Source organism: Homalodisca vitripennis, chromosome 8 (genome assembly GCF_021130785.1).
Source record: "Homalodisca vitripennis isolate AUS2020 chromosome 8, UT_GWSS_2.1, whole genome shotgun sequence".
NCBI lineage: Eukaryota > Metazoa > Arthropoda > Insecta > Hemiptera > Cicadellidae > Homalodisca > Homalodisca vitripennis.
In genome coordinates, this window is record NC_060214.1 from 116905709 (window position 1) to 116928550 (window position 22842).

A 22842-nucleotide genomic window follows, 5' to 3' on the forward strand; every position below is an offset into this window, starting at 1 on the left:
ACAGCAACTCTAGTACCACAAATTTTCTTGTATGGCTACAGAAACTTTACGAAGTTCGATTCTGGCCAAGTAGAAGGCACCAATGTGATGTTGCATTCACTGGAGAAGAACAAAACAGAGCTTCACTCAAGCGTATAATTGACACAACTATATTCTGTGGTGAAAATGAAATACCCCTTCGGGGACATTGGGCCACTGACGGCCGAAAACCCTTTAGAAAAGGAGGGCAATTTTCGAGCGTTGCTCGGGTACAGATCAAACTAATGGTCGGAAAATGCACTGGAAAAAACTCTACTGATTAGAAGTTCGGTTGCTTTGGATTTCACTGATTGAGGTATTTATGAATGAGTTATAATGACGATTTTTTGTATCATTACACTGTAGACGAGTACATAATTATCGGATAAAAATCAAAAAAATCACTTTCAGTCGGACATAAAATACACCTGAAAAACTCTAATGATTAGAACTTCAACTACTTCGGACTTGAATTAATACCTAAAATCATCGTCCTAACATAATTCTAAGTACTACTTTTACCTCAACCAGTGAAATCCAAAATCGTCAAAACTTGAATCTGTAGAGAGCTTTTCTACGGTATTTACCGACCGGAAGTGATTTTTTTTCTCGATAATTATGTAGGTACAGTATACAGTTTAATGATAACAAAAATCGTCGTCCTAACTCATCCAAAAACACCACGTTTACCTCAATCACTGAAGTCCAAATTAGTTGAAGTTCTAATCAGTAGAGTTTTTCAAGTGTATTTTCCGAGCAAAAGTAATTTTTTTTTTTTTTTTCGATAATTATATACACGTCTACAGTTTAATGACACCTAAAATTAATGTCGTAACTTAATGCTAAGCAGTCATTTTACGTTCCCAAGACGAATTTGAACGAAGTGGTCACTAATTTAAACTGTTTGCTGCGTTACGGTTCAGGTTACTTTGTGACGTCACGTGACCGCGCCCTATCCGAAAGGCCGAGCCCAAAAGTATCGTTTGATACTTTATGATTTAAACAAAAGGACAATTATATTTTTAACAACGATCACTTTAATCAATTAAATCAATCAATTTAATGTTTGTAGACAAGAGTAATGATACTCTCCTTTTTTCTCCTGCTCCCTGCTTCATTTTTTAATATGTCTTAAAATTTCGGGGGGGTCCGGACCCCCTGGACCCCTCCCTTCACTACGCCACTGAAGCTACCCTATTTTCAAAGAAAAAATACTGTTAACTAATAATTTAAGTTTATAAAATTAAGATTTTTCTATATAGTGAATTTAAACACAGTTATAAAGTTTTGAATATTTCAAAAAAAGCTCCCTATAATTATCTAAAAATAATAGTGTAGCAATTCTCCAGAATTTCAAAAAATATCTTCAGACATAAAAATGAATAAACTTATTTTTTCAGTACTGGATTGCAATCCATTTTTCATAAAATAAAGGTATGAAAATGAAGAAAGTACCATTTTAAAATTAAGTTGCTGATTGCTGCAGTTGGTATCCCGTGCTAGGGCACTACCTACCTTCAACTGTTAGCCAATTAAAGATGCAACTATGGCAAAAACTGATAATTTACATCTGTTAATGCATATTTCAAATGCCCCCATCAATTGAGAATCTTGCCAACTGTGAAGTACGTGCTGTGATTTGTTTCATTAGCGATAAAGGCATAAAAGCTGTTGAAATTCACTCTCTGAACTTTAAAATGTATGGATAAAACATTGTGGGTGATTGAATGGCATTTAAATGAATAACAGTTTTAAAATATGGCCAAAAGAATGTTCATAATAAGAAATCGAGTGGTTGGCCCCTAATAAAATGAAAATGAACGGACATTTCACAATTTCCTTGTTATTTGAAATGTTTCCCCAAATTTCAAGAAGTGTTCTTTTTTAAATTTTTATCCAGAAACATGTTTTGCTGTCCACATGTGACAAAACGAACTCAAGATCTCATCACAGCATTTTACTACGAACAATTTTATGATCTTCCAAAGAGCGTCAATTTGGCATTTTGTGACTATCATTTGTTTTTCATCAGATGAAGCAGTGAATTTCTTGAAGGTTAGTGTTGCAACGATAACAATAGCGTCAAAATGATCACATTGCAATTACTGTTAAATCAGGTGGTAATCTTGTATGAAAACAGTATACGTACAACTGGTTGTTTTTACAATACGATAAGTCCCTTAATACTGATAGCAACTATGTAGAAAAGTAGATCAAAGTGCGGGCTTTCATGCAAAAAAAAATGTTAACTTGATTTATATATACATATATATATATATATACCAAAATGGTACTTAAACAAAATTTCTCGTATTTTACATAGAAACAGTATTAAAGTAAATTGACAAACCATATGACACTTGATACTGTGTGGCAGTGGTGATACATTTACACATATTTGAACCACTTTTTTCCTTGCAAGGTGCTGCTCAACAGCTGAAGGCCTAGTGTACACTTGACCTGCCACATTTCCAACATTGTCAGTGACACATCTGAGTATTTACAACGCATGCATCACACTATTCTTCGTAATGAAGACACTAGACAAGTCGCATCTTGCCAAGATCACAAGATAGTACACATCCTGTCGGCTGTGAGAACCTTGCCCTCCCGCAGTTCCCTGGCCTTAATGTCCAGATAGGTGTTTTTCAGTTTCTCCTCCAGGAAGGGAGGTAGAGGAGCATTCCAGTCTGGAGGAGGCTCCGGTCTGTTTTCCCACACAGGATTGTTGTAATGGGCACTCAACCTTTTAACCCTGCGTGCCTCTTCATTGGCAATTATCTCCTCCTGTGGACACAGAAGTTTAAAATATTACATCTAAAATTAGATAAACAACACCTGTTATTGTTAAAAATTATTTTACTGTAGGGATTTTAGTGACAGGCGGCTCTGAAAGAAAGGAATGATTTGTCTCATCTCAAAGAAGAGTCCATTTTTGCAGGCACAGTTTATTATCTTCATAACCATGAGCTGCCCAGGGGTAAGAGCACTCACCATTCAGGAAGCAGTCATGCTCATTGTTTACTATTTCAATAATTGTCACAAAATACCACCAAACCAAGACTACTGCGGGTTTAATTACCATATTAATTTTAAAACAGATAAAATTTTAATACCAATTCAACTATGATCCTTCAACAATTTTATTCTGACAAGTGATAAATTTCACAAATACGCAAAAACATCAAATCTAATGACCATTTACATGTTTGATTTCTCTATTAATGTTTAATTTTGGCAAGTCTGCAATAGACACAGACATACTATTAAACATGAAATTTAATAGGCAGAACAAAGCAATAATGTAAAACATAACCCAAATTAACAATACACATGTGTCATTGAAGGTTATAATTTCCAGACTTCTTAAAAAATAAACAATTTTGAAAATTTGGAGTGCCTGAGTCTTAATAACAAACACAAGTTAAAATTGAAATATCTCATAAAAAATATTATCTAAACACTATTTTACATCATAAAATGATTATATCATAAATATATTTGCCTACAAATGTTTTGTGCTGTTATCCAAGACGACGGTACTATTCATCACTAACTTCACTCTATGGTTGACCTATTCCAAATTTTACATAGAATTTAATAATTTTTTTGCTATACTTTACAGAAATATAAAAATTCTATGATTTATAAGTGTGTGTGGAAGTGTTTTTAAGGAGGTAACCAATCTTTACTTGATCGAACAGTTGAAGGATACAATTTTAATTAGGGATAAACATTATATAAAACACGAAACGTAAATAATATAATGGGAATATGGCTGCAACTTGCGCTTTCTGATGAATGTAGCTACAGGGTTCTACACTTAATGAAATTTTCCAATTCCCTTTCTTCTACAATTGTTGTGGAATTTCAGAGATAACTCGGCAAATCTCATCCTTCAGCTCATCATATTGGCTTCTCAAACATTTTCTGTTTCGAATGATTGCGAAGGACATAATCCAATGGAATGCAATCATACATACCTTGGTGGCTAATTTTGATCATAGAGCAATGAGAGTAGGCATACCTGAATAGCTTTCCGTTCACATTATACTGTCTCTCGAGTTGTGAGTCAAGTGCATACATCTAATTGGGACCATATTTTTCAAAACAAATCTATGTAATCTTCATTATCATGTAGGACCAATAGCTGGTGTCAACAATAGTTCTTTGAAACACAAGCATTTTCAAAAACACGTGGTCCACAGAAACCCACAGGCCAAATCCACCCTAAATACTGCCTTTTTATTGATGCATTTTTCTTTTGTTGTTGTCAAGATCTCTTGGATTTTCAATATTTAAATCTTAACAGTTTTACTCATTCAGATAACCATCAAGGTGAAAATCAACTGTGGAGAATATTTTCTTTTTAAAAACGCCAACCTGATTTTTCTCCTATACCCCATCAATAAAGTCACCATCTTGTTTATTGAGTCTTGGTACCATGGGAGATTTGACGACCGCACAGTCCAAGACATGAGACTTTGGAAGAAGGAGATAGCGCATGTTCAAAATCTGTCTGTGACCTTCTATGGCACGTCTATCAGTATCATCGACCTTGTACTATATCAACTGTCCTAATTCTGTTTGAAAAAAGAGTAAGGCTGATAAGAGGGATGACCTCTCCTTTTTTTTGTTGGCATGCAAATGAAGAGCTAACCTAAACGGACTGAGTTGTACATGAGGTAAGAGCCAACAAAGATGAGGATTTGATATTGACGGATTATCGTAGACACTAATTTTCATTGTTAGGTTATTTGTGAATGAATAGCCACTATGAAGACATACTGGTATATGCAGGTACAAAACTGGGTTCATTTAAATTTATCAATTACATTTTTGACTTTTAATAATCGCACGTGATGGACAGTCATGGTTACCAAGTCATTTAGTAGTATTCATTTAATCGTGTTGGTAAAATATTCACCATTCAACCACTCTGTACAAGATTCATGCATAAAGTACACAGATTGGTATAACGTCTAGTCATATCATAATAAACCATTCATTATACTTTTATGGCTAGTCACAAAAGAAAACTACCATGACAGGATGTCTTTCATTGTAAAAGCCACAAATGCTTAAGTGTTAATTACTTCATCATGATAACGCTCAAGCTCATAAATCACAATTTTTCTAGCAGTTTTTGGCTGAGCATAAAATTACGCAGGCCCCTCTACTCTGATATTACTCACTGTGACTATTTGTTTCCCAAAATCAAACATCACCGCAGAAAGGGCACCGATTTCAAGATGTTATTGGGAGACATAAAATATGTGAAGCAGCAACTTTTGTGAGGCACCAAAAATAGACTTCAAAACATGCTCCGAGCTGTGGAAATGCCACTAGATAAAGAGTGTGGAATCAGAAAGGAACTACTTTGAAGGGTTTTAGACTGTAAATCAAACCTGAATAATTTTTAATACACCTCTTAAATGCTCAGAATTACAAAAGGTATAAGTTTTCTTTTTTGGGGAAGATACAGAAATGTTGGAACTATCACTTCTAGGGCTTCATTTCATACTTTTGGGGTGTGCAATATGCCCTTGAAGTTCATGTGCTTGAAAATTAGACAGCCTCTTGGAAGAAGAACCTAAGTAAATTCTCTCAAATCGATTGTGCGAGTTTCTACAATGTAATTAAAATTATGTAATGGGATTAAAGAGAGATGATGATTTTATTACTGATTTACAATAAATCAATAATAAAATTGTAAATAAAGCACATCATTTAAAATATTTTAATGAGTTTAAGTATATTTAACAAAACTGTTGTAATATTTTTAAAACTGTCTGAATACCAAGCAAAATATTTTATGCATCTGGTTTGTCGTTGTGAAAATTAATTTTGTAATCATACAAATTAGGTCATTTTGAAACTAAATTTTAAAATTGGACTCTGCTACACCATCTTCACTGGCAAACCTTGAAAATCACCTCGAGTAGGTTCTTACTGTGAGGTCTCTCAGTGAAAGGTCACAGGTTCTATTTCTAGCGAGGTCAAAAAATTTGGTACTGGATTGGGACCATTTTTCCTTAAAAACGTTTTGTGTAATCAAAGTAGAAATGTAGTCAAAGTAGAAAGACCCCTTTAAAAATTTTTTTTAAAAATCACACGTGCCCCTTGGTGTAAGAAAACAGCACGTTTATTTGCAACAGAAGTAATGAGTAGAGATACTCAAATTTCACAGCCGCCATTAAATAAATATAGTGCCTTAACCTTATTTCTCTAGATAAAAGGCAGCAATTTTTGTATAATTTGTTAGAATTTAAAAATACAAAAAACATAACAAGAAATTCTTGATATTTAGCGATAACTTATTTGTTTTGTTTTCAAAACGTGTTTGAGAAACAAATTTAGATTTTATGTAATTAGGAATGGATATTGTAAAACTAATTAATATTCACAATTGCTTACTTAAACCTTCTTGTATTTATATCAAGTTGACTATGGTCCACAATGTTTAATGTATAATCGCCGATTATGTGGTAAAGTGGTGTTTCATTATCCTTTACATGTTTGCTAACACCACATTTAAAAATAACTACACACCTAGAACAGCTATTCCCATTCACACCGTATGGTTCTTATTCTTAAACCATAACTCACACATGCACCGCTTGAGGCAGCTAAAATAGACTAACAGCATAAATTTAGTATAGTATTCGCTTGTCAGTTGCATTCCTTTGAAAAATCACTGGTCTATTTTTTAAAAGCCTTACATTTTCTTACTGAACTATAGGGTTGTATGGGGCAGGTGTGAGTTATTTCATCTCTGTATTATTCAAACTCAATTGGTACATCTGATCATCACTTCCCCTGCTACAGCTGATGTAATTTAGATTTACGTGATTCTTTGCTAGATTTGGGGTTATATCCTGAGTATTATTAAAGTTTTTTTCTGTGAGGGCTTTTGTATTCTAACAATACAGATCAAAATAGAAACTTAAAACACATGTGTTTACTTAATAGTAATACAGTTGTTAATAAATGAGTGGTCAAACCTCCTTCTCGGACACAAGAGGTTCCATGAAGGCAATTTGATCAAGCTTAATTTTTATTATTTTTTAATTTTCTTTAATAGGACATTTTTTTTTAATCATGTGATTAGTTTGACTGTGTCTCATAATACACTACTTTAAATTATCCGCAGATAAAACTGTGTCAATAAAAACATATTACAAGTACTGTAAAATTTAGACAACGCAGTATGTTGTGCGTGAGTGCGTAAGGAAATTTCCGCATATATTTTTTTAGCTGTTTACAAAAAAATTTGGACTAAAAAAGTGGCTAATAACAGAAGAACAAGCAAAATGTAGCTTGAACTTATTATCAGTGAGTGATTTGATATATAAATTTTAATGTATCAGAGAATATTTTCAATTTGGATACAGGGGACAACAAGATTATTGTTACTTTGAAAACAAAGTGAGTAAAATAGTGCAGTCATTGAAGCATTGTTGGTCCGAATTTTTTTACTGTGAACCGAATTGCATAAAATTTTGGAATTAGGTTCATCTTACCCTTAACTTCAAAAGTGAAAATGATTTGAACTCCGCAACCACCCTGGGGGTGGTTGCCACCCCTTCTCGGGAGTGAATTTATTTTTTTCAAAATAACCTCGGATATCGATAGAAGGCCTACTTTTAAGCAAAAAATCATCTATAACGTTTTTCGAAAAATCCAATATTTTTCAAGTTATTGGCAATTGAAAATTCGCAATTTTTTCAGGTTTTTCATCGGTTTTTTGCAAATATCTCCAAAAATATACGTTTTATCGAAAATTTTATAAAGAACACAATTGTAGCAGGTAAAACAATGAACAATTTTGTTTTTTATAAAGTATTCTAAGTGCAATATTAAGCTAGATATTAAAAATCAAAGCCGTTTTTTATTTTGTCTGAAATTTAATCGATGTGGTCAATGCCATCTAGCGGCGAGCAGATGCATTTTAGGCATTCTAATAAAAAAGAGTTTTATAGTGCTTGAAATAAGATTTAAAATGAGCACTATTAAAAGTCTATTGCACGTAAAATGAGTAAGCTGTATTGCAAATAAGAGGAGCATCTAATGTTTTTTCTTTTAAATCAATGGGTTTCATAAGTGCCATTTCCACCAAAATTAAAATTAATCGTATTCCGCCTAGAATCAACTTTATTATGAAGAGTTTAATAGATTGTATCAGTTTGGCTGCTTCAAGACACATATTTTTCAAAAAAGTCACGATTAAAAAAAAATTCAAATTTTTAAAAAACTACCTTTTTTCATAATATCTCAAAAATGACGACACATACGAATAAAAGTGTAGGTATGAAAAATGTGGGTATATTTCTGACAAACAATTTGGATTTTTTTATTTTTCTGTAAAACAAAAATTTACGGAAATATGATTGTTTAAAGAGCGCGTGGCAGCGCAATCACAGCCTCTCTTAAGCGCTTTAACCCTTCACCGATTGAGAAAAAGGTTTTTTACTATATATTGCAATGAAGGATGTTGTAGCTCTCTTAATTATCTTTACAATGGTTTTTTATAAATTGTGATAGCATGAAAATTGAAGGAGTTATGGTCCAAAAACTTATCATATGTTTTTCTACTTAGTAACTGAAAATTTCGGACTGTGAATATTTGGAGCAATGTGAAAGTACGCAGTATAATAGAGACCCAAAACTATTGTAATGTGTATATATATACATAATATGGCTCATATATTTTGGAAACGTAGGCATGAATATATACCAACTTTCTTATATGTATATATAACACATTTAAGTGATTTTTGTATAATTTGTAAATATTTTATCCAATAAATGGCAATTTTTTACTCTAAATTAAATTATTTTTAAATAATATGTAATCATATATATTTACTGTTTTAATTTAGGGGTGGTTTTAAGCGTAGAAAAGCTTAAGAATATCATAATCATTTTCGAGAGTGTGGAATAATATTTAAATCTTTTTCATTTTATAAAAAAAAATGTTAACAATTTTTTTATCAAGGGGTAGTTTTCAAGGGTTGAAAGGGGGTTAAAAATTTCATAATTATTATAGAAAATATAAAATATTACTAACTCTATACTTACATCTTTTTATATCATACCAAAGTATTTTTTTGTGAGTTTTTTCAATTTAGGGGTTGTTTGCAAGGGTTGTAAGATGTTCAAGGGGTTGAAAATGATTTTAATATGAGGTAATTGTGTTAGAAAACACTTTAAAATTTCACCACTTACTATTAAACATGTTTTCTAGCGATAAAATGGCTCAATGTCGATTTTTCCATTAAGGGGTTGTTTACACCCCTTAAAAATAATAGGCGGAGTTCAGATCATTTTCACTTTTGAAGTTAAGGGTAAGATGAGCCTAATTCCAAAATTTCATGCAAATCGGTTCACAGTAAAAAAATTCGGAGGTAAGACCGTATTTTTCGCTTCAATGACTGCACTAAAAGACCAACAGATGTCAAGGTCTTGTGAAGAAATATATGAGAAGTGATAAGGCGAGTTCCAAATCTGCTGATATTGTTAATCATAATACTACAGAATTTCAAAAATTGCAGCAAATTGCCACGGTTTAACCTCTTGTGTGTTAATATTTCCCACCAACTCAAAGTAGAGTGTTAGCTTTAAAGACTTCAGGATTTTCGTCAAAATCATAGCTACGCTCAATAATATAGTCAAAATCAGTTATGTTTTTACAGTAAATATAAAGTGTAGCGAAGACACCCTATTAACATACCTGTTTCAGGGTCATAAAACGTAACAAAGAACTCTATACAAAGAATTGCTATGGTACGGTTATGGACACCATCTCACTTATTCCCTGTGGAGCCAAAAGGAGTAATAATTTTTATGAGTAGATAAAATATGATATGACTGAAATCTCATTTATTTATAAGAGATACTTTGATAAATACTTGGATATACTGTGTTTTATAAGGGGTTTATTATAACTAGACAAACACAAGATATATGTCTGAACATAATCTAAGCTAATGTTAAAGTGAATACATAGGTTTACAATGACTAATAATATTAATACTGAAAGATCACAATAACAAAATTAAAACTGGAAGTCACAACAATAAAATTAGTATTTAGATCACAGCATAAAATTTAATACTACCAACATATTTTGCCAAAAAACTAAAAATATTAAACATAGCAAATCCTTTTAACATTTGAACAAAAACAGTTATAATAAACAAGTAGAAATAATAAGTAGTAGATAATGACTAAAGAAATACACAAATAAATCACATAACATGTTAAAATATGTATCATTGTTAATAAGCTTATATACAAATATTCGACTTCAAAAAAGTCTGCTTTAAAATTCAAGCTCGCAACTAGTATATTCAAACATATGTTAAATTTCAATTTAGTGACGCATTGGTAATTTTTACCAGTTTTTTTCCTATTTAATGTTTTAATTAATAATCTAAATCAATTAAATTAATAATTTAAAACCAGATAAACCCATTTAAAAATAGAAATTAAATAGAACCTCTGATCATAGTTATAACTGGATTACTAAACTATAAAATTAACATACATATGATTGATCCATATTTGGAAATTTAATCATTTTTAAAATTTGTTTTGTTAGAAGTTCTTTTTTGCACTCTGAAGATGGCATAGTGCTGAAACACATTGTGTACAGTTAAATGAAACTTAGTTATCAATGGTTACATTTTATTTTTTTCATTGATTACTCTAAACTGTGGATACATGTAAATTAAGTCAGAAGTATGAAACACTGAAGTATTATATTACTATTTAAAAGTGCTTAGGTATAAAACATTAATTAAATTTAAAACTTTATAGGGAGAACTTAAATAATTGATATGTTTTCAAACAAATGTGGAATGATTATGCAGGTTTTTTATTAAGTATCAAATTATTAATAATTTAGCTTATACTTTACAATGGAAATCATTTAATAAATAAAATAATAATTTTTTCGAGTGTATAGTATGAAAAAATGTAACAATAGTTCATATGAATGATATAGCATAGTATTGATTTGTTTTATGTAACGGTTATAAAAATTGCAATGATTTATGGTTATTTCACTCTTTACTTGTTATTGCAACGAGATAACACTTTTTATTAAAATGTGTGTCAAATACAGTATAAAAATGTATCTACTATTATGTATTAATTGTGAATTGGAGTAAGCTCAAATTTAATATAACAAATAGTTATTAATTAATCTAGATTTTCATATTTTTTTATTGAAATTTTCATTCCAAAATATTTGTATTCCAATTTTTTTTTAAGTTGTTTTACTACAAGCAAATAAAATTACAATACTATGTCAAAGATATCCCTTCCACCATAGTCAGAAAAAGGTAGCTTTAATTTGTAACAATCTTGAAATATTAAAAACTAAAGTTGTATTATGATATTGAAGATACAAAGGTTGTTTCTATGTTATCTTGAATGTCTTGCATATTACTATATGCCAAAACCTACCACTTTTGAACCTTCCAAGATGTTAGTTACAGGCACTCAAGCAATTTATAAAACTTAAGGTTGTGTTAAATACTTCAATTTTGGAATCTGGCGGTCATTATCATCAAAACTGATAAAGTCTCAATAAAATATAACACACCAGATTTAAACTTTATAATTTACTTGAATTACCGCAAATTCATTTTAATGTCAGAACTTCCAACTAAATTATGACATTTCAGTTTTTCGGTTATAAATCAAATTCCCTGTTCCCCTAATACCATTTTCCTGGTGGTTTTTGTTCCCCAAAATCAAATTGCAACTGAAAGACACAAGAGATCGAAATTAAAAAAATATGTGACAGACTAACTTTTCATACTCAAATCGTGACTTCTAAACTTTCCTTATACAATGAAAAGAAAATGAGCCAAATGTTTGTACCATCAAATTATTTTGAAGAATTATGGTGTCAAACCATCCATTTGTAGTAATTTCACTCCTATACATCTTGATGAGTAGACTTTGTGTATAAATAGATTAAAATCAATAAATTTTGTTTTGTATCAATACATCAAGGCGCGTGCTCATAAAAATTGTCAGAAAATTTTTCCTTCCTATTTTGCACAAAATGAACATTTTAAATACTTACTCTATACAAATAAATCATCATAAGTTACAAATCACTGCACCTGCTGCCATCCTGAATTTTTTTAGTACCCTATCGACATCAGTCAACGGCGTCAACAATGTGATTTCCCAGTTTAGTGGCTACCCAAGACCGACAGACGCAGCCCACAGAAATATATTCAGTCCTGACCACTCTTCTCAAGCACATCACCTCTTCCTCGCAGGAGTCGCTGACCTCCAGCATGGAGATGTCCACGGGAACGGTGTAGTTCATGCATCGGAAGTTGCCCCATTGGCTGCAGACGGTATTGTGGCATGAGCCATCACAGAAGCCCTGCAGGATGGCATTGGGCTTGGAGTTCGGTGGCAGATCTAGAATCTGGTACTTCGTTGGGCACCGCCCGATTAAGCCCAGCGAGTCGAGGTCGAGGAGTGGGGGCGTCACAGGACAATTGCCCTCCCATGGTACATTAAGCATCTTCAACACTTCCCTCGCTTCGAGGTAGCAACTTACAACCTGGACCAGCATTAGCACACTGACTATATACCTGTACATGTTTGAAATAATTTAAACTGCCTTCGACGCCTTTACAAAACTTCTAACTCTGGTCAGTTTAAACACTGTCCTACAAAATAATCTAAATATCTGAAATAAAAAAGTTTTACAACGTTACAGCACTACGAGCAAATTACGTTTTGGTTGAGGCCGAATCGTATTCGTCAATATATACACTGAAATGAACATAAAACACAATATGTGTTATTTACTGTTTAGATTAAAACGTATCCACTATCAACAATGTTATAAACCTTAATTGATCAGGCTGTACTCTACAGCAAGCCAGCACGTCACGGTAACATTATGTGAAACATCTATTTGTCTATGTCTAAAAACAATAATAAAATTCTTGTGATATTTACAGGTTTGGAGTGTTATACATCTATATATGTGTGAATAACACTGTCATGACTCACAAATAGTATTGTTAAAACAATAACTATATTCTTCCATACAACTGAATTAAATATCAAACTGGAAAATACAGTTCTCAACTCATTTAATTATCATGCTTACAGATATAGTGTCTTATCTTAAATTTTAAATGTAAAAAATAGGATTCCACAAGTATGTTAGAGTGTGTATAATTCATCCAAATCCATGGAAGTAGTCTTCCATGGAACTTTCTTGGAAGTTGTCTTCTAAAATCCCAATAACATATGGTAAAAGGTAAACATAATTAGAAAAACTATAATGAGCATATATTTTATATATATGAAACATATACATATTATTTCACACAGAAGTAAAAAATTTCCTTACTACCAAAACGATTGACTGTGACTTCTAGGTTCTATGCGCGGCTTTGAACACGTAAGTGTCTGTCTGAAACCAATGATGCATGGCTTCCGTGATTATTCTCTGGTGTTGTGCATGTTTTGGACATTTCTGGTTTATTTATGTGTGGCATTGAAATTATTTTAGATTAATTAATTTGTTCCTTCCACCAAATTGAATGTTGTAGAGACCTCCAAGTAAGGGGGATTTCCATGTTTCCTTTATATATACTAAAATCTCTGGCTGGCTTTAAATTTGTAAGATACATAGACATTTAGAGTAAATTCAATAGCTTTTTATTGAAGGGCATTGTGGATTAAATTTAAATTGAATCTGTCAATGAAAATGCAATTTCACTGGAGATGCTGTACACTGTAAAGCTACTGCATACACTATTCAACTCGGATCAACAAACCAGATCATACCAGGTTTACTTGATATTGGGATGCACAAATATTTCAGTCATTTCTCCATATAATATTCAACTCTGTCCGACAAACCAGATCATACCAGGTTTACTTGATATTGGGATGCACAAATATTTCAGTCAACATTTCTCCATATAATATTCAACTCAGTCCGACAAACCAGATCATACCAGGTTTACTTGATATTGGGATGCACAAATATTTCAGTCAACATTTCTCCATATAATATTCAACTCAGTCCGACAAACCAGATCATACCAGGTTTACTTGATATTGGGATGCACAAATATTTCAGTCAACATTTTTCCATATAATATTCAACTCAGTCCGACAAACCAGATCATACCAGGTTTACTTGATATTGGGATGCACAAATATTTCAGTCAACATTTCTCCATATAATATTATTATTAAATTTTTCTTTTTGCTTTATTTATTTATTTAACCCGTACTTGGCCCTTGCTTAACTAGCTATTGATATCAAATAAATAAACGTTTGATTTACAATTATTGTTATTGAGTTTATTTGTCACATACAGGGTTTCGTGGATTATACTGCCGTGGGCACATAAAACAAATTATATCCAACATAGGAAAAATTGTGGTACATGTTAAATTTGAATTTATACAAAATAGGTTTAAATTTTGAAAAATGCGGAATCTTAAATTGGGTAGATCTTACTTGAGTTCAAATCCAGTTTTACTTTAGATGTTCCATTGACACTTATTCATCTTCCAATCATCCTTGTCGGTTTAGTGTAGATTTAATACTGGTAGTGTAGGATTACCCTTGCGGATCTGAGAGTTCTGGTTGTCATCCAATATTCAAGTGTTCATCATCTAGTACATGTCTTTTCTGTTCTTGGATTCAAAAATCAAGATTCACCAATTTAATATAAATAATGAAAGTATTACTGTATTTAATAACTTAAATGTTTATTGTTCTCAATCTCCTATTAATCCATCATTCAAAAGAATAAAAATTCCATTATTGTAAAGTCACCAGCTGATCTAAATTCACTTTATAACTCCAGGTGTTGTAAACTTACTTTGCATAACAATCTCCTTGATATTAAGATTTAATGTATTCAGTGGTATTTGGTCTAAAGAAATTATTTTTTTTTTTTATCTGATGATTCAATTTTACAATAGTTTATGTATTTCTATGTTATACACATGATAATTTGTTTTATGTTAATTTTAACTCTAAAATAGATTGCTAGTTTTTCTTAAATTTAAAATCTATTGATTTATATATGTTTATTGTAAGTTATCAAAATTGCATGGGTGTATGTTTTTTCTTGTATGGATTCCTGTGTGTGTGTGTACTTATGTGGTATAAACTCCAAAATTATTTATTAATCTTTTATAAACAAACATAAAATAATATGAACTATTAACTTTACAAAACAAAACTGTAACAATATTCAACTTAGTTCGACAAACCAGATCATACCAGGTTTGCTTGAAGTTGGGATGCACAAATATTTCAGTCAACATTTCTCCATACAATATTCAACTCAGTCCGACAAACCAGATCATACCAGGTTTACTTGATATTGGGATGCACAAATATTTCAGTCAACATTTCTTCATATAATATTCAACTCAGTCCGACAAACCAGATCATACCAGGTTTACTTGATATTGGGATGCACAAATATTTCAGTCAACATTTCTCCATATAATATTCAACTCAGTCCGACAAACCAGATCATACAAAGTTTGCTTGAAGTTGGAATGCTCAAGTATTTAGTCAGCAATTTCTCTACACACTATCAAATCTAGTATATAGCTACAGTCAACCAACTGTACTATAGTACTGTAGTTAACCCTTACAGTGCCAGAGTCTCATGTAGTGAGTAAAAAAAACATCTAGATAGTTTCAAGTAGCATGAGACTGTGGTGGCACTCAATGTGTTGTAATAGTCAACTAACTATTCTACGTGTTGCTAAAGTAGTAGCCAAGTTAAAATTTAAATTATTTATTTGCACATAACACCCAGGTATATGGGGTTTAGAGTCCCCAGTATGAAAAATTATAGCCAAAAATTGTACCAATACCAAAAATTTACATTTTTATCTTCAGCAATTTTTACTTGTGCCTGACTACACAATTGCCTAAATTCCTTGCCTAAAATGCCTGCCATTTTGTGTGGAGTGATAAAAAATATTGTTCTACTTACTTTTTATGTATTCACATCCTAGAGCTGTGAATTTAACATAAAACAAATATTTTCCAAACCCAATATCGATTGCACCATCTTAAATTTAGGTATTTAGTACTCTTTGGATACCACATACAGCATCAATATTTTTAATTACAATATGAGGATAATAGCAAACCCCTTATTTGCAAAGAAAACACTAATTTGAAATTCTGAACTTAGTAACTAAAAATACTAGGAACATGTAACAAACATACTGACGTTGGTTAATGTTTTAGAATAAACTACAACATTTTTGCTTGTAACTCATTCATATTAAAAAGATTACTCTCATAGTTAAATTTAAAATTTTATTTTGCTTACTTTTTAGACCAAATTTTAAACTATCACACTTACGCACAGGCTATGCTACACATGTAATCATTCTCTCTAATGTAAGTTTTGTCAACAGTGTTAATCCGTATTATGTAGTATTCAGTTTTTCTGTCTTATTTTAAATGTCTGTTCTAGTTTATTTTGTTCATTAATATGGAATAAATTTGACTTGATTTGACTAAATTTTGAATTGATTTAATCAATGGAAACAAAAACCAGAGACTAGAAGTAGACTGGTAGGCTAATCGTATGTTGAAATTTGAGGCCGACGAAAACAGTGCAACTATATTTCAATCTAGCTGATCTGTTCTATAAACACGCTGTGGGGTGAAGATGGGGCGGAATGAGCAAGGTGATGTGAGGGAGGGTGGAGGCAAGACATGAGAAAGTACAGGATAGAGGGAACGGCACAGTGCAGTACAATCTAGGGTGGGCTGTCAACACTCGGAGGTCTACTTCTATTATTAATCTCTGCTAAAACTGATCTGACTGAAAAAATTAGGTTATTTCCATTACAGTAAAGCAACCATTTGCTTTCCAAATTTGGCTTTAGCCCACATCAATAAAAATATATCAAGTGCCCAGTCCTTCAAAATTTTAAAAACCTAAACTTATCTGAAAACTTTATGAAATATCAGTCCAAACCGACAGTGCGAAAAAGCAATTGGGAAGTTAATAACTTACTGCGGCAGCTTTATCCTTGTTATTCTTCCACTTTTCACAGTTGTAGTAATCGTGCTTCCAGGGGGTGCAATCCTCCCACTGTCCAAGCACGAAATACTGTTGAAACCGTGCTCGGATACTTGTGCAGTCGTCATACTCATCTTCATACAAGTGACACGGCCGTATCTGTGGGAACAATGGGAGCTGCATAAGGTCCAATCAATTGTAATACCATTATTCAAAAATGCACGAACTAACTTTTATATTGAAACAGGCTGCAGTATAAGCGTCCAACACTTGAATGATCGATGATATTGAATCACCGATATTCATGAGTAAAGAGACCTCAATATAACTACTAAATTACGGTATAGGCATTTCAAATTAAGTATGAAAAGTAATAATGTTATGGTGAATTAAACATAATCTAGGCTATGTGTATTTATGAATATAACAAACAAAACAGTATAACACTTATTTACTTTTTATTATTTCGAGGGATAAACATGTCTGACAGAAATCAAACATGAACATAACCATTGTTCTTGCTGCCACAATTAATGGTGGTAACCTATTACAGGGATACTGTTATTTCAGTAACAGCTGGGCTGAATGATTTGGTGTTCTCTTAAAGATTTTCTGGTTTTAGGTTGGTAACCTATAACAGCCGAGCCCATTTAGTGCAAGCAAAGAGGCTACAAAGAAAATATTACACTATGGAATGTTATTATGCGACATAAGTAAAGTAGGTTTAGCATAAGTTATTGTAAACATGTTATTAACAGTATCAAAGTTAAACATAACCTTTATAAGCGATCACATGATCGTTTGAATTTGGGTACTATCTTGATCGTACAAAGTGATTTGATGTCGGAGAAGTTGGACAATTTGGAAAGTGATCTGAAGTGGGAAAAATATCTATCAGAAATGTTCCTAGGCATCAGTGCGGGCTTCAGTGGGCACTACCTCGCACTTCTGGAAAAAAGATAAACATCCTTCGAGGTAGTAAAAACATCCTTTAATATAATACCCAAATTCTCAGATCATGTGAGCACTTGTAAAGGTTGATAACAAATAGTAGATAAGGACTTCGTAGTACCCAATAATTATGTTTGAAAATGTTAATTAACCTGTTTATAATTTTACCAGTCTATGTTACATTGTGGTTAGTTACATTTTTGGATACTAACATGTTTTCACGGTAACAGGTTACTGGAATGTAATACCTTAACACATTATTTTGTAATAGGTTATTGACAAACAATAGTATTTCCCATCTCTAGCGACCATTGCTCAAATACCATACACACAATTTTTTGTTTTAATTAATTTGCAACAATAATATCGAATTAAATTGTGTTATAGAGTTATAAAATTGTATTATAGTGATGCTATATTTTTATATGTTAAAGAAATAGCCTATATGCAGTTTAGAAGATAAAAAAATAAATACAATGTTGGATGCTTATTTTGCAGCCATTAACCATGTCAAACCAGAAACCATAATAGTCACAGACTTATGGAAATCTTACTTTTATTTAACTAATCATGGGTTTATACATTTTACTGTAAATACTTAAAAAAACTTCATTGATCCTTTGACCGGTGCAAATACAGAAACTATTGAAAGTTTTTGGTGATCAGCCAAAACAGGTGTAAGAAGTGGAATACCGGCAGACTGTCTAGTGGATCATTTCTGTGAATGTTTTTACTGCAGGGAGGTACCCTGTCTGAGAGGAAACCTGTCTTTCATTTCATAAAAGTGGTTGCTCACTGCTATCCAAGCAAGATATGGCCTAAATATTGTAAAGTGTCTAATATGTTCTAATAAGTTTTGTTATGTTTTAATGTTATTGTCAAATTGATTTTATAAAAATGTTTTTAAATTATTGTTAATGAATTATAATTCTTGTTGCTTACGATCATTATGTAATAACAAAGTTTGGTAGCTATAAGATAAAAGGCCGGAGCGGCAAATCACGAATTTGACGTTATCAACGTATTCTGCTCACCCTCCTGAACAAAAAATATATATAGTACTAGGGGGTGCAAATGACAAATAACATGATTTTAGTGGTTATATTTATAAGTGGTTAAGTTTCTAATGTTTTAATGTTCAGTTTGTGTGCTGTGTCTGGATAATCTGTTTACTTGAATATTATCTGCGGCCAGGACTGATATCAGCCTGATAACGTATCTGTTATCTGAGTTCTCTGGGGCAGAGTCAGTGCTTCACAAGATATCGTGTTCAGTAGATTGGATTGAGTGAGTGCGTTACAATCATGAATCAACCATCCCCTAGTACGGACCAACCCTAGTGAATTGTGTGTGTCGGAGTGTTTAGTAGGGCACTTAAAGAGTTTACGTTTTAACAGAAACGAAATTATTTCCTTTTTAATTGAATATGGAATTTTTAATAATGAGTGTATTTGTTCGTCGTGCAGTCGCATGTTGTTTTTTAAACCGGGAGACTTTGTTGTTTCGTTGCGATAAGAAAATTAGAAAAATTAGTAAGAAGTTTTAAATGTTGCAATTTTTAAAAATCCACTTTTTGTTGCTGCTGCTCAGCTATATCCGCCAACACACTAATGGTAAGTGTTCTCTGTTAATATCCATCTATATATTTATATTTGAGTTTTTCATTATTTATTAAGTTTTTTAACTTTACATAATTGCCTTTGCATTACATTTCAATTTATATTTCTGATCAGCCCCTCTAGAATTTTATATTTTACTGATAGGTACTATCTCGAGGGATGTTTTTCTTTAATTGACATCAGCACGGGGCAGCACCAAAGGTGCTCCAAAGGTGCTGCCGAAGCCCGCGCTGAAGGCCGGAGGCACTGGTCTCGTTTCGATAACAAGTAATTAATTTGTTGCTCGAAATTAAGAAAAACATTGTTCATTTTGATCAAAATTCTGCTCATTTCAGTATAATTTTTCATTTACGTTTGCAAAGATTGCGACCCATCCGATGACGTCATCACAAGGTTGAATCATGGTCACAAAAAGTCACGTGACGCTCGATGTTGATGTAGAACATGGAAATATTACTCCGCGCATGAACAGTTGTTCCATTTTTTATGTCCTAGAACTTCGTTATTTCTCATTTCCACCCCATCAAACCTTATATTTTTTTTGTTTTATAGGACGATTCCAATAAGTTAATAACGCAAAACTCGTATTTTGCCGCTCCGGCCGTTTATATGATAATTACCCAAAGTTTTAAAATATATTGAATCGTTTGATAAAAATAATCGAACCACGCTTATTAAAGTCTCCCCATCATGTTGTAGGCCTATAAAAACTAGGCTATTGGGCCTATGAAATTTCTGTAAAATTCCAAAAATATTTGATCCCGGGAAATGAGCTAACTTCAGACCCTTGGGGATCACCCCATTACTTTCTACTAATAAGCCTTTGCATAACTTTACTCACCATCCATTCATTTTTTACAGGCTTTTCCTCATTGCTTTGATCAGAAGAACTACTCATTTTGGAATAAAGTTCTAGTTTTTCGCATGGAGATTTTTAAAATATAACCAAAACTTCAACTGTTAATGTCAATTAACTGAAGAATTAAACAAAACTAAGTTTTCAAAATAGTTTGGAACTCGTAACTAAAACAAATTCACAAATATAACTGATCTATTCTATTCAACAGCAACATTAATGAATTATTTAAAATACAAAAGTACATTTATTATAACCTTTAATGAAAAAAACCCAAAACAACCGGCAGACGACAGATTGGAGCAATTGGTTTTCATTTGTTTAGATGTCTATGCCATAGCATGGACTTTTACAGTATAAAAGAAGAAACAAACATCGAAAGTCCTGAAACGAATGCGGATTCCCCGCCAACAGAGTATAAATACCAGCGACCAGCCGACCATGATAAATACAGTTAAAGGTATCAATAAGCATAATCATCATAATAATAACTACTCGATAACTTTATTATATGCTAGTATAAGTTGACTCACTCAATCCATAAAGGTGATTGGAGGGAATTAAGAATTAATAGCTAATAGTAAGTATTCTATCACACGTCCAGGAGAAAATGGTGTTTTTACAAGTTGTATCGATCAAGAAGTTACTCCTTTACCCCAACAATATATATATATATATATATATATATATATATATATATATATATATATATATATATATATATATATATATATATATATATATCCGGGTTCGACTCCCGGCGGAGCAAGTACTTTTTGCGATTCAATGTTTATTGAAATTAAATAAGGCTATTGCCATTTATACAATTTAATGTAAATAAAAGTCGTTTGACAGGTATTTGGTCTTCCGATCATATGTTAGTTTGCTTATTTAAACGTATACGTGACAGATACGGCCAAATAAAAAATAATTGAATCGGAAAAAGTAAGCGCTCTGTGGTGTAATTGTTGCACATTCACCCGGCAAGTGAGAGATCCGGGTTCGACTCCCGGCGGAGCAAGTACTTTTTCCGATTCAATGTTTATTGAAATTATATATATATATATATATATATATATATATATATATATATATATATATATATATATATATATATCGCTCGACATTTACACTTAGTGATTTGCCACTCTTGGACATCTATTGGGTTGTCCAATGTAACAACATTGGTGTTTAGTGTATCAAGTGTAGATGTTCTACTGAAAATTAATGTGTAAACCAGACAAAAGTGATTCCTGGAGGATCTGTTTATGTGGCTGGGAATGTAAAAATACCTATATACAGAAAATATGTGGGCCCATGCAATATGTCACAAACTCATTATTGTTGATACACATCAGTGGGGATTGCGCCACCTAATAATAAGTTAAATGCGATAGAGGTATTGAAAGGCCTCCGCATTGTCTCAATTATACCATGTATTATTATATACGCTACAACACGCGATAAATAATGTTTATTGTTATTACTAATATCGCTTGCGAACAATATCACGTACGCAACTCAAGTGATTTCGAAAGGTTTCTACGTTGGTAAATAGTAATATGTTTACTTCTCGAACTAAGGAAGTATCATAATTTGTATGCTCTTCACGGAACAACCTGCATACTAACTTGTTAAATTGCGCAACCGTCCCTAGCTACAGCTCCCCCGCAAGATTGTGCCACCGTTAATTTCATATTTTTCACTTTAATTACTTATAATATTTTATTATATAAAACGATCGACCACCGTTATTTTGTTATCTAAGTTGAACTAAATGAGACTTTTTCTTCATTAAAGAGCATTTGTAAAAGTACCTGCGTGCCGCGGCGGTTTGTAAATGCAACCGCGTGTACATAATCGCTGCGCTGGTAGTGAGCTCATGTAATAAGTTAGAAGCGAGTTTTTAATCATCCCGCTCAAAAGCGGGACTGCAAACAGTGCTACAAAATCTAATCGATCTGACCTACACTGTGTCCACTTTGGTTATAAGCATTGCTCTCTCTCCCTCGAAAAATTAAAAGCGAAATCAGTCGATCAGAATCACAACGGCAGACCGTGTCTTTGTGCTAATTTAGTGCAATGAACATCCATATTGGTTGATCGTTGCATATTAAGTAACAAAATATTTGTTGCTCATCATTTTTATGGCCGATAGGGGTATTAGCTACACAGAAATTCCGAAACCTAAATTCAAACAAGTAACACCGTTGTAGGGGAAATCAAATTATTTATTCCACTTCTCTGTTTAAAATTCAAATTCTGGCATCTCTACTACTGCCTGGTCACTTAACTGTGATTTTGCAACAGAACCATAAGTTAC

At 32.3% G+C, this 22842-nt stretch overlaps 1 protein-coding gene across 1 annotated transcript; it reads right to left on the reverse strand.

The window, feature by feature from the left end:
- Positions 1-2283: 2283 nt before the first annotated feature.
- LOC124367972 (UPF0545 protein C22orf39 homolog) lies at positions 2284-20778 on the reverse strand. Its single transcript, XM_046825211.1, has 3 exons — positions 20505-20778; positions 17088-17252; positions 2284-2805 (listed from the first exon to the last, which is right to left on the reverse strand). Exons 1-3 carry the CDS (start codon positions 20559-20561, stop codon positions 2584-2586), a joined length of 444 nt encoding a protein of 147 aa, XP_046681167.1. The 5' UTR covers positions 20562-20778; the 3' UTR covers positions 2284-2583.
- Between the last annotated feature and the right edge of the window lie 2064 nt (positions 20779-22842).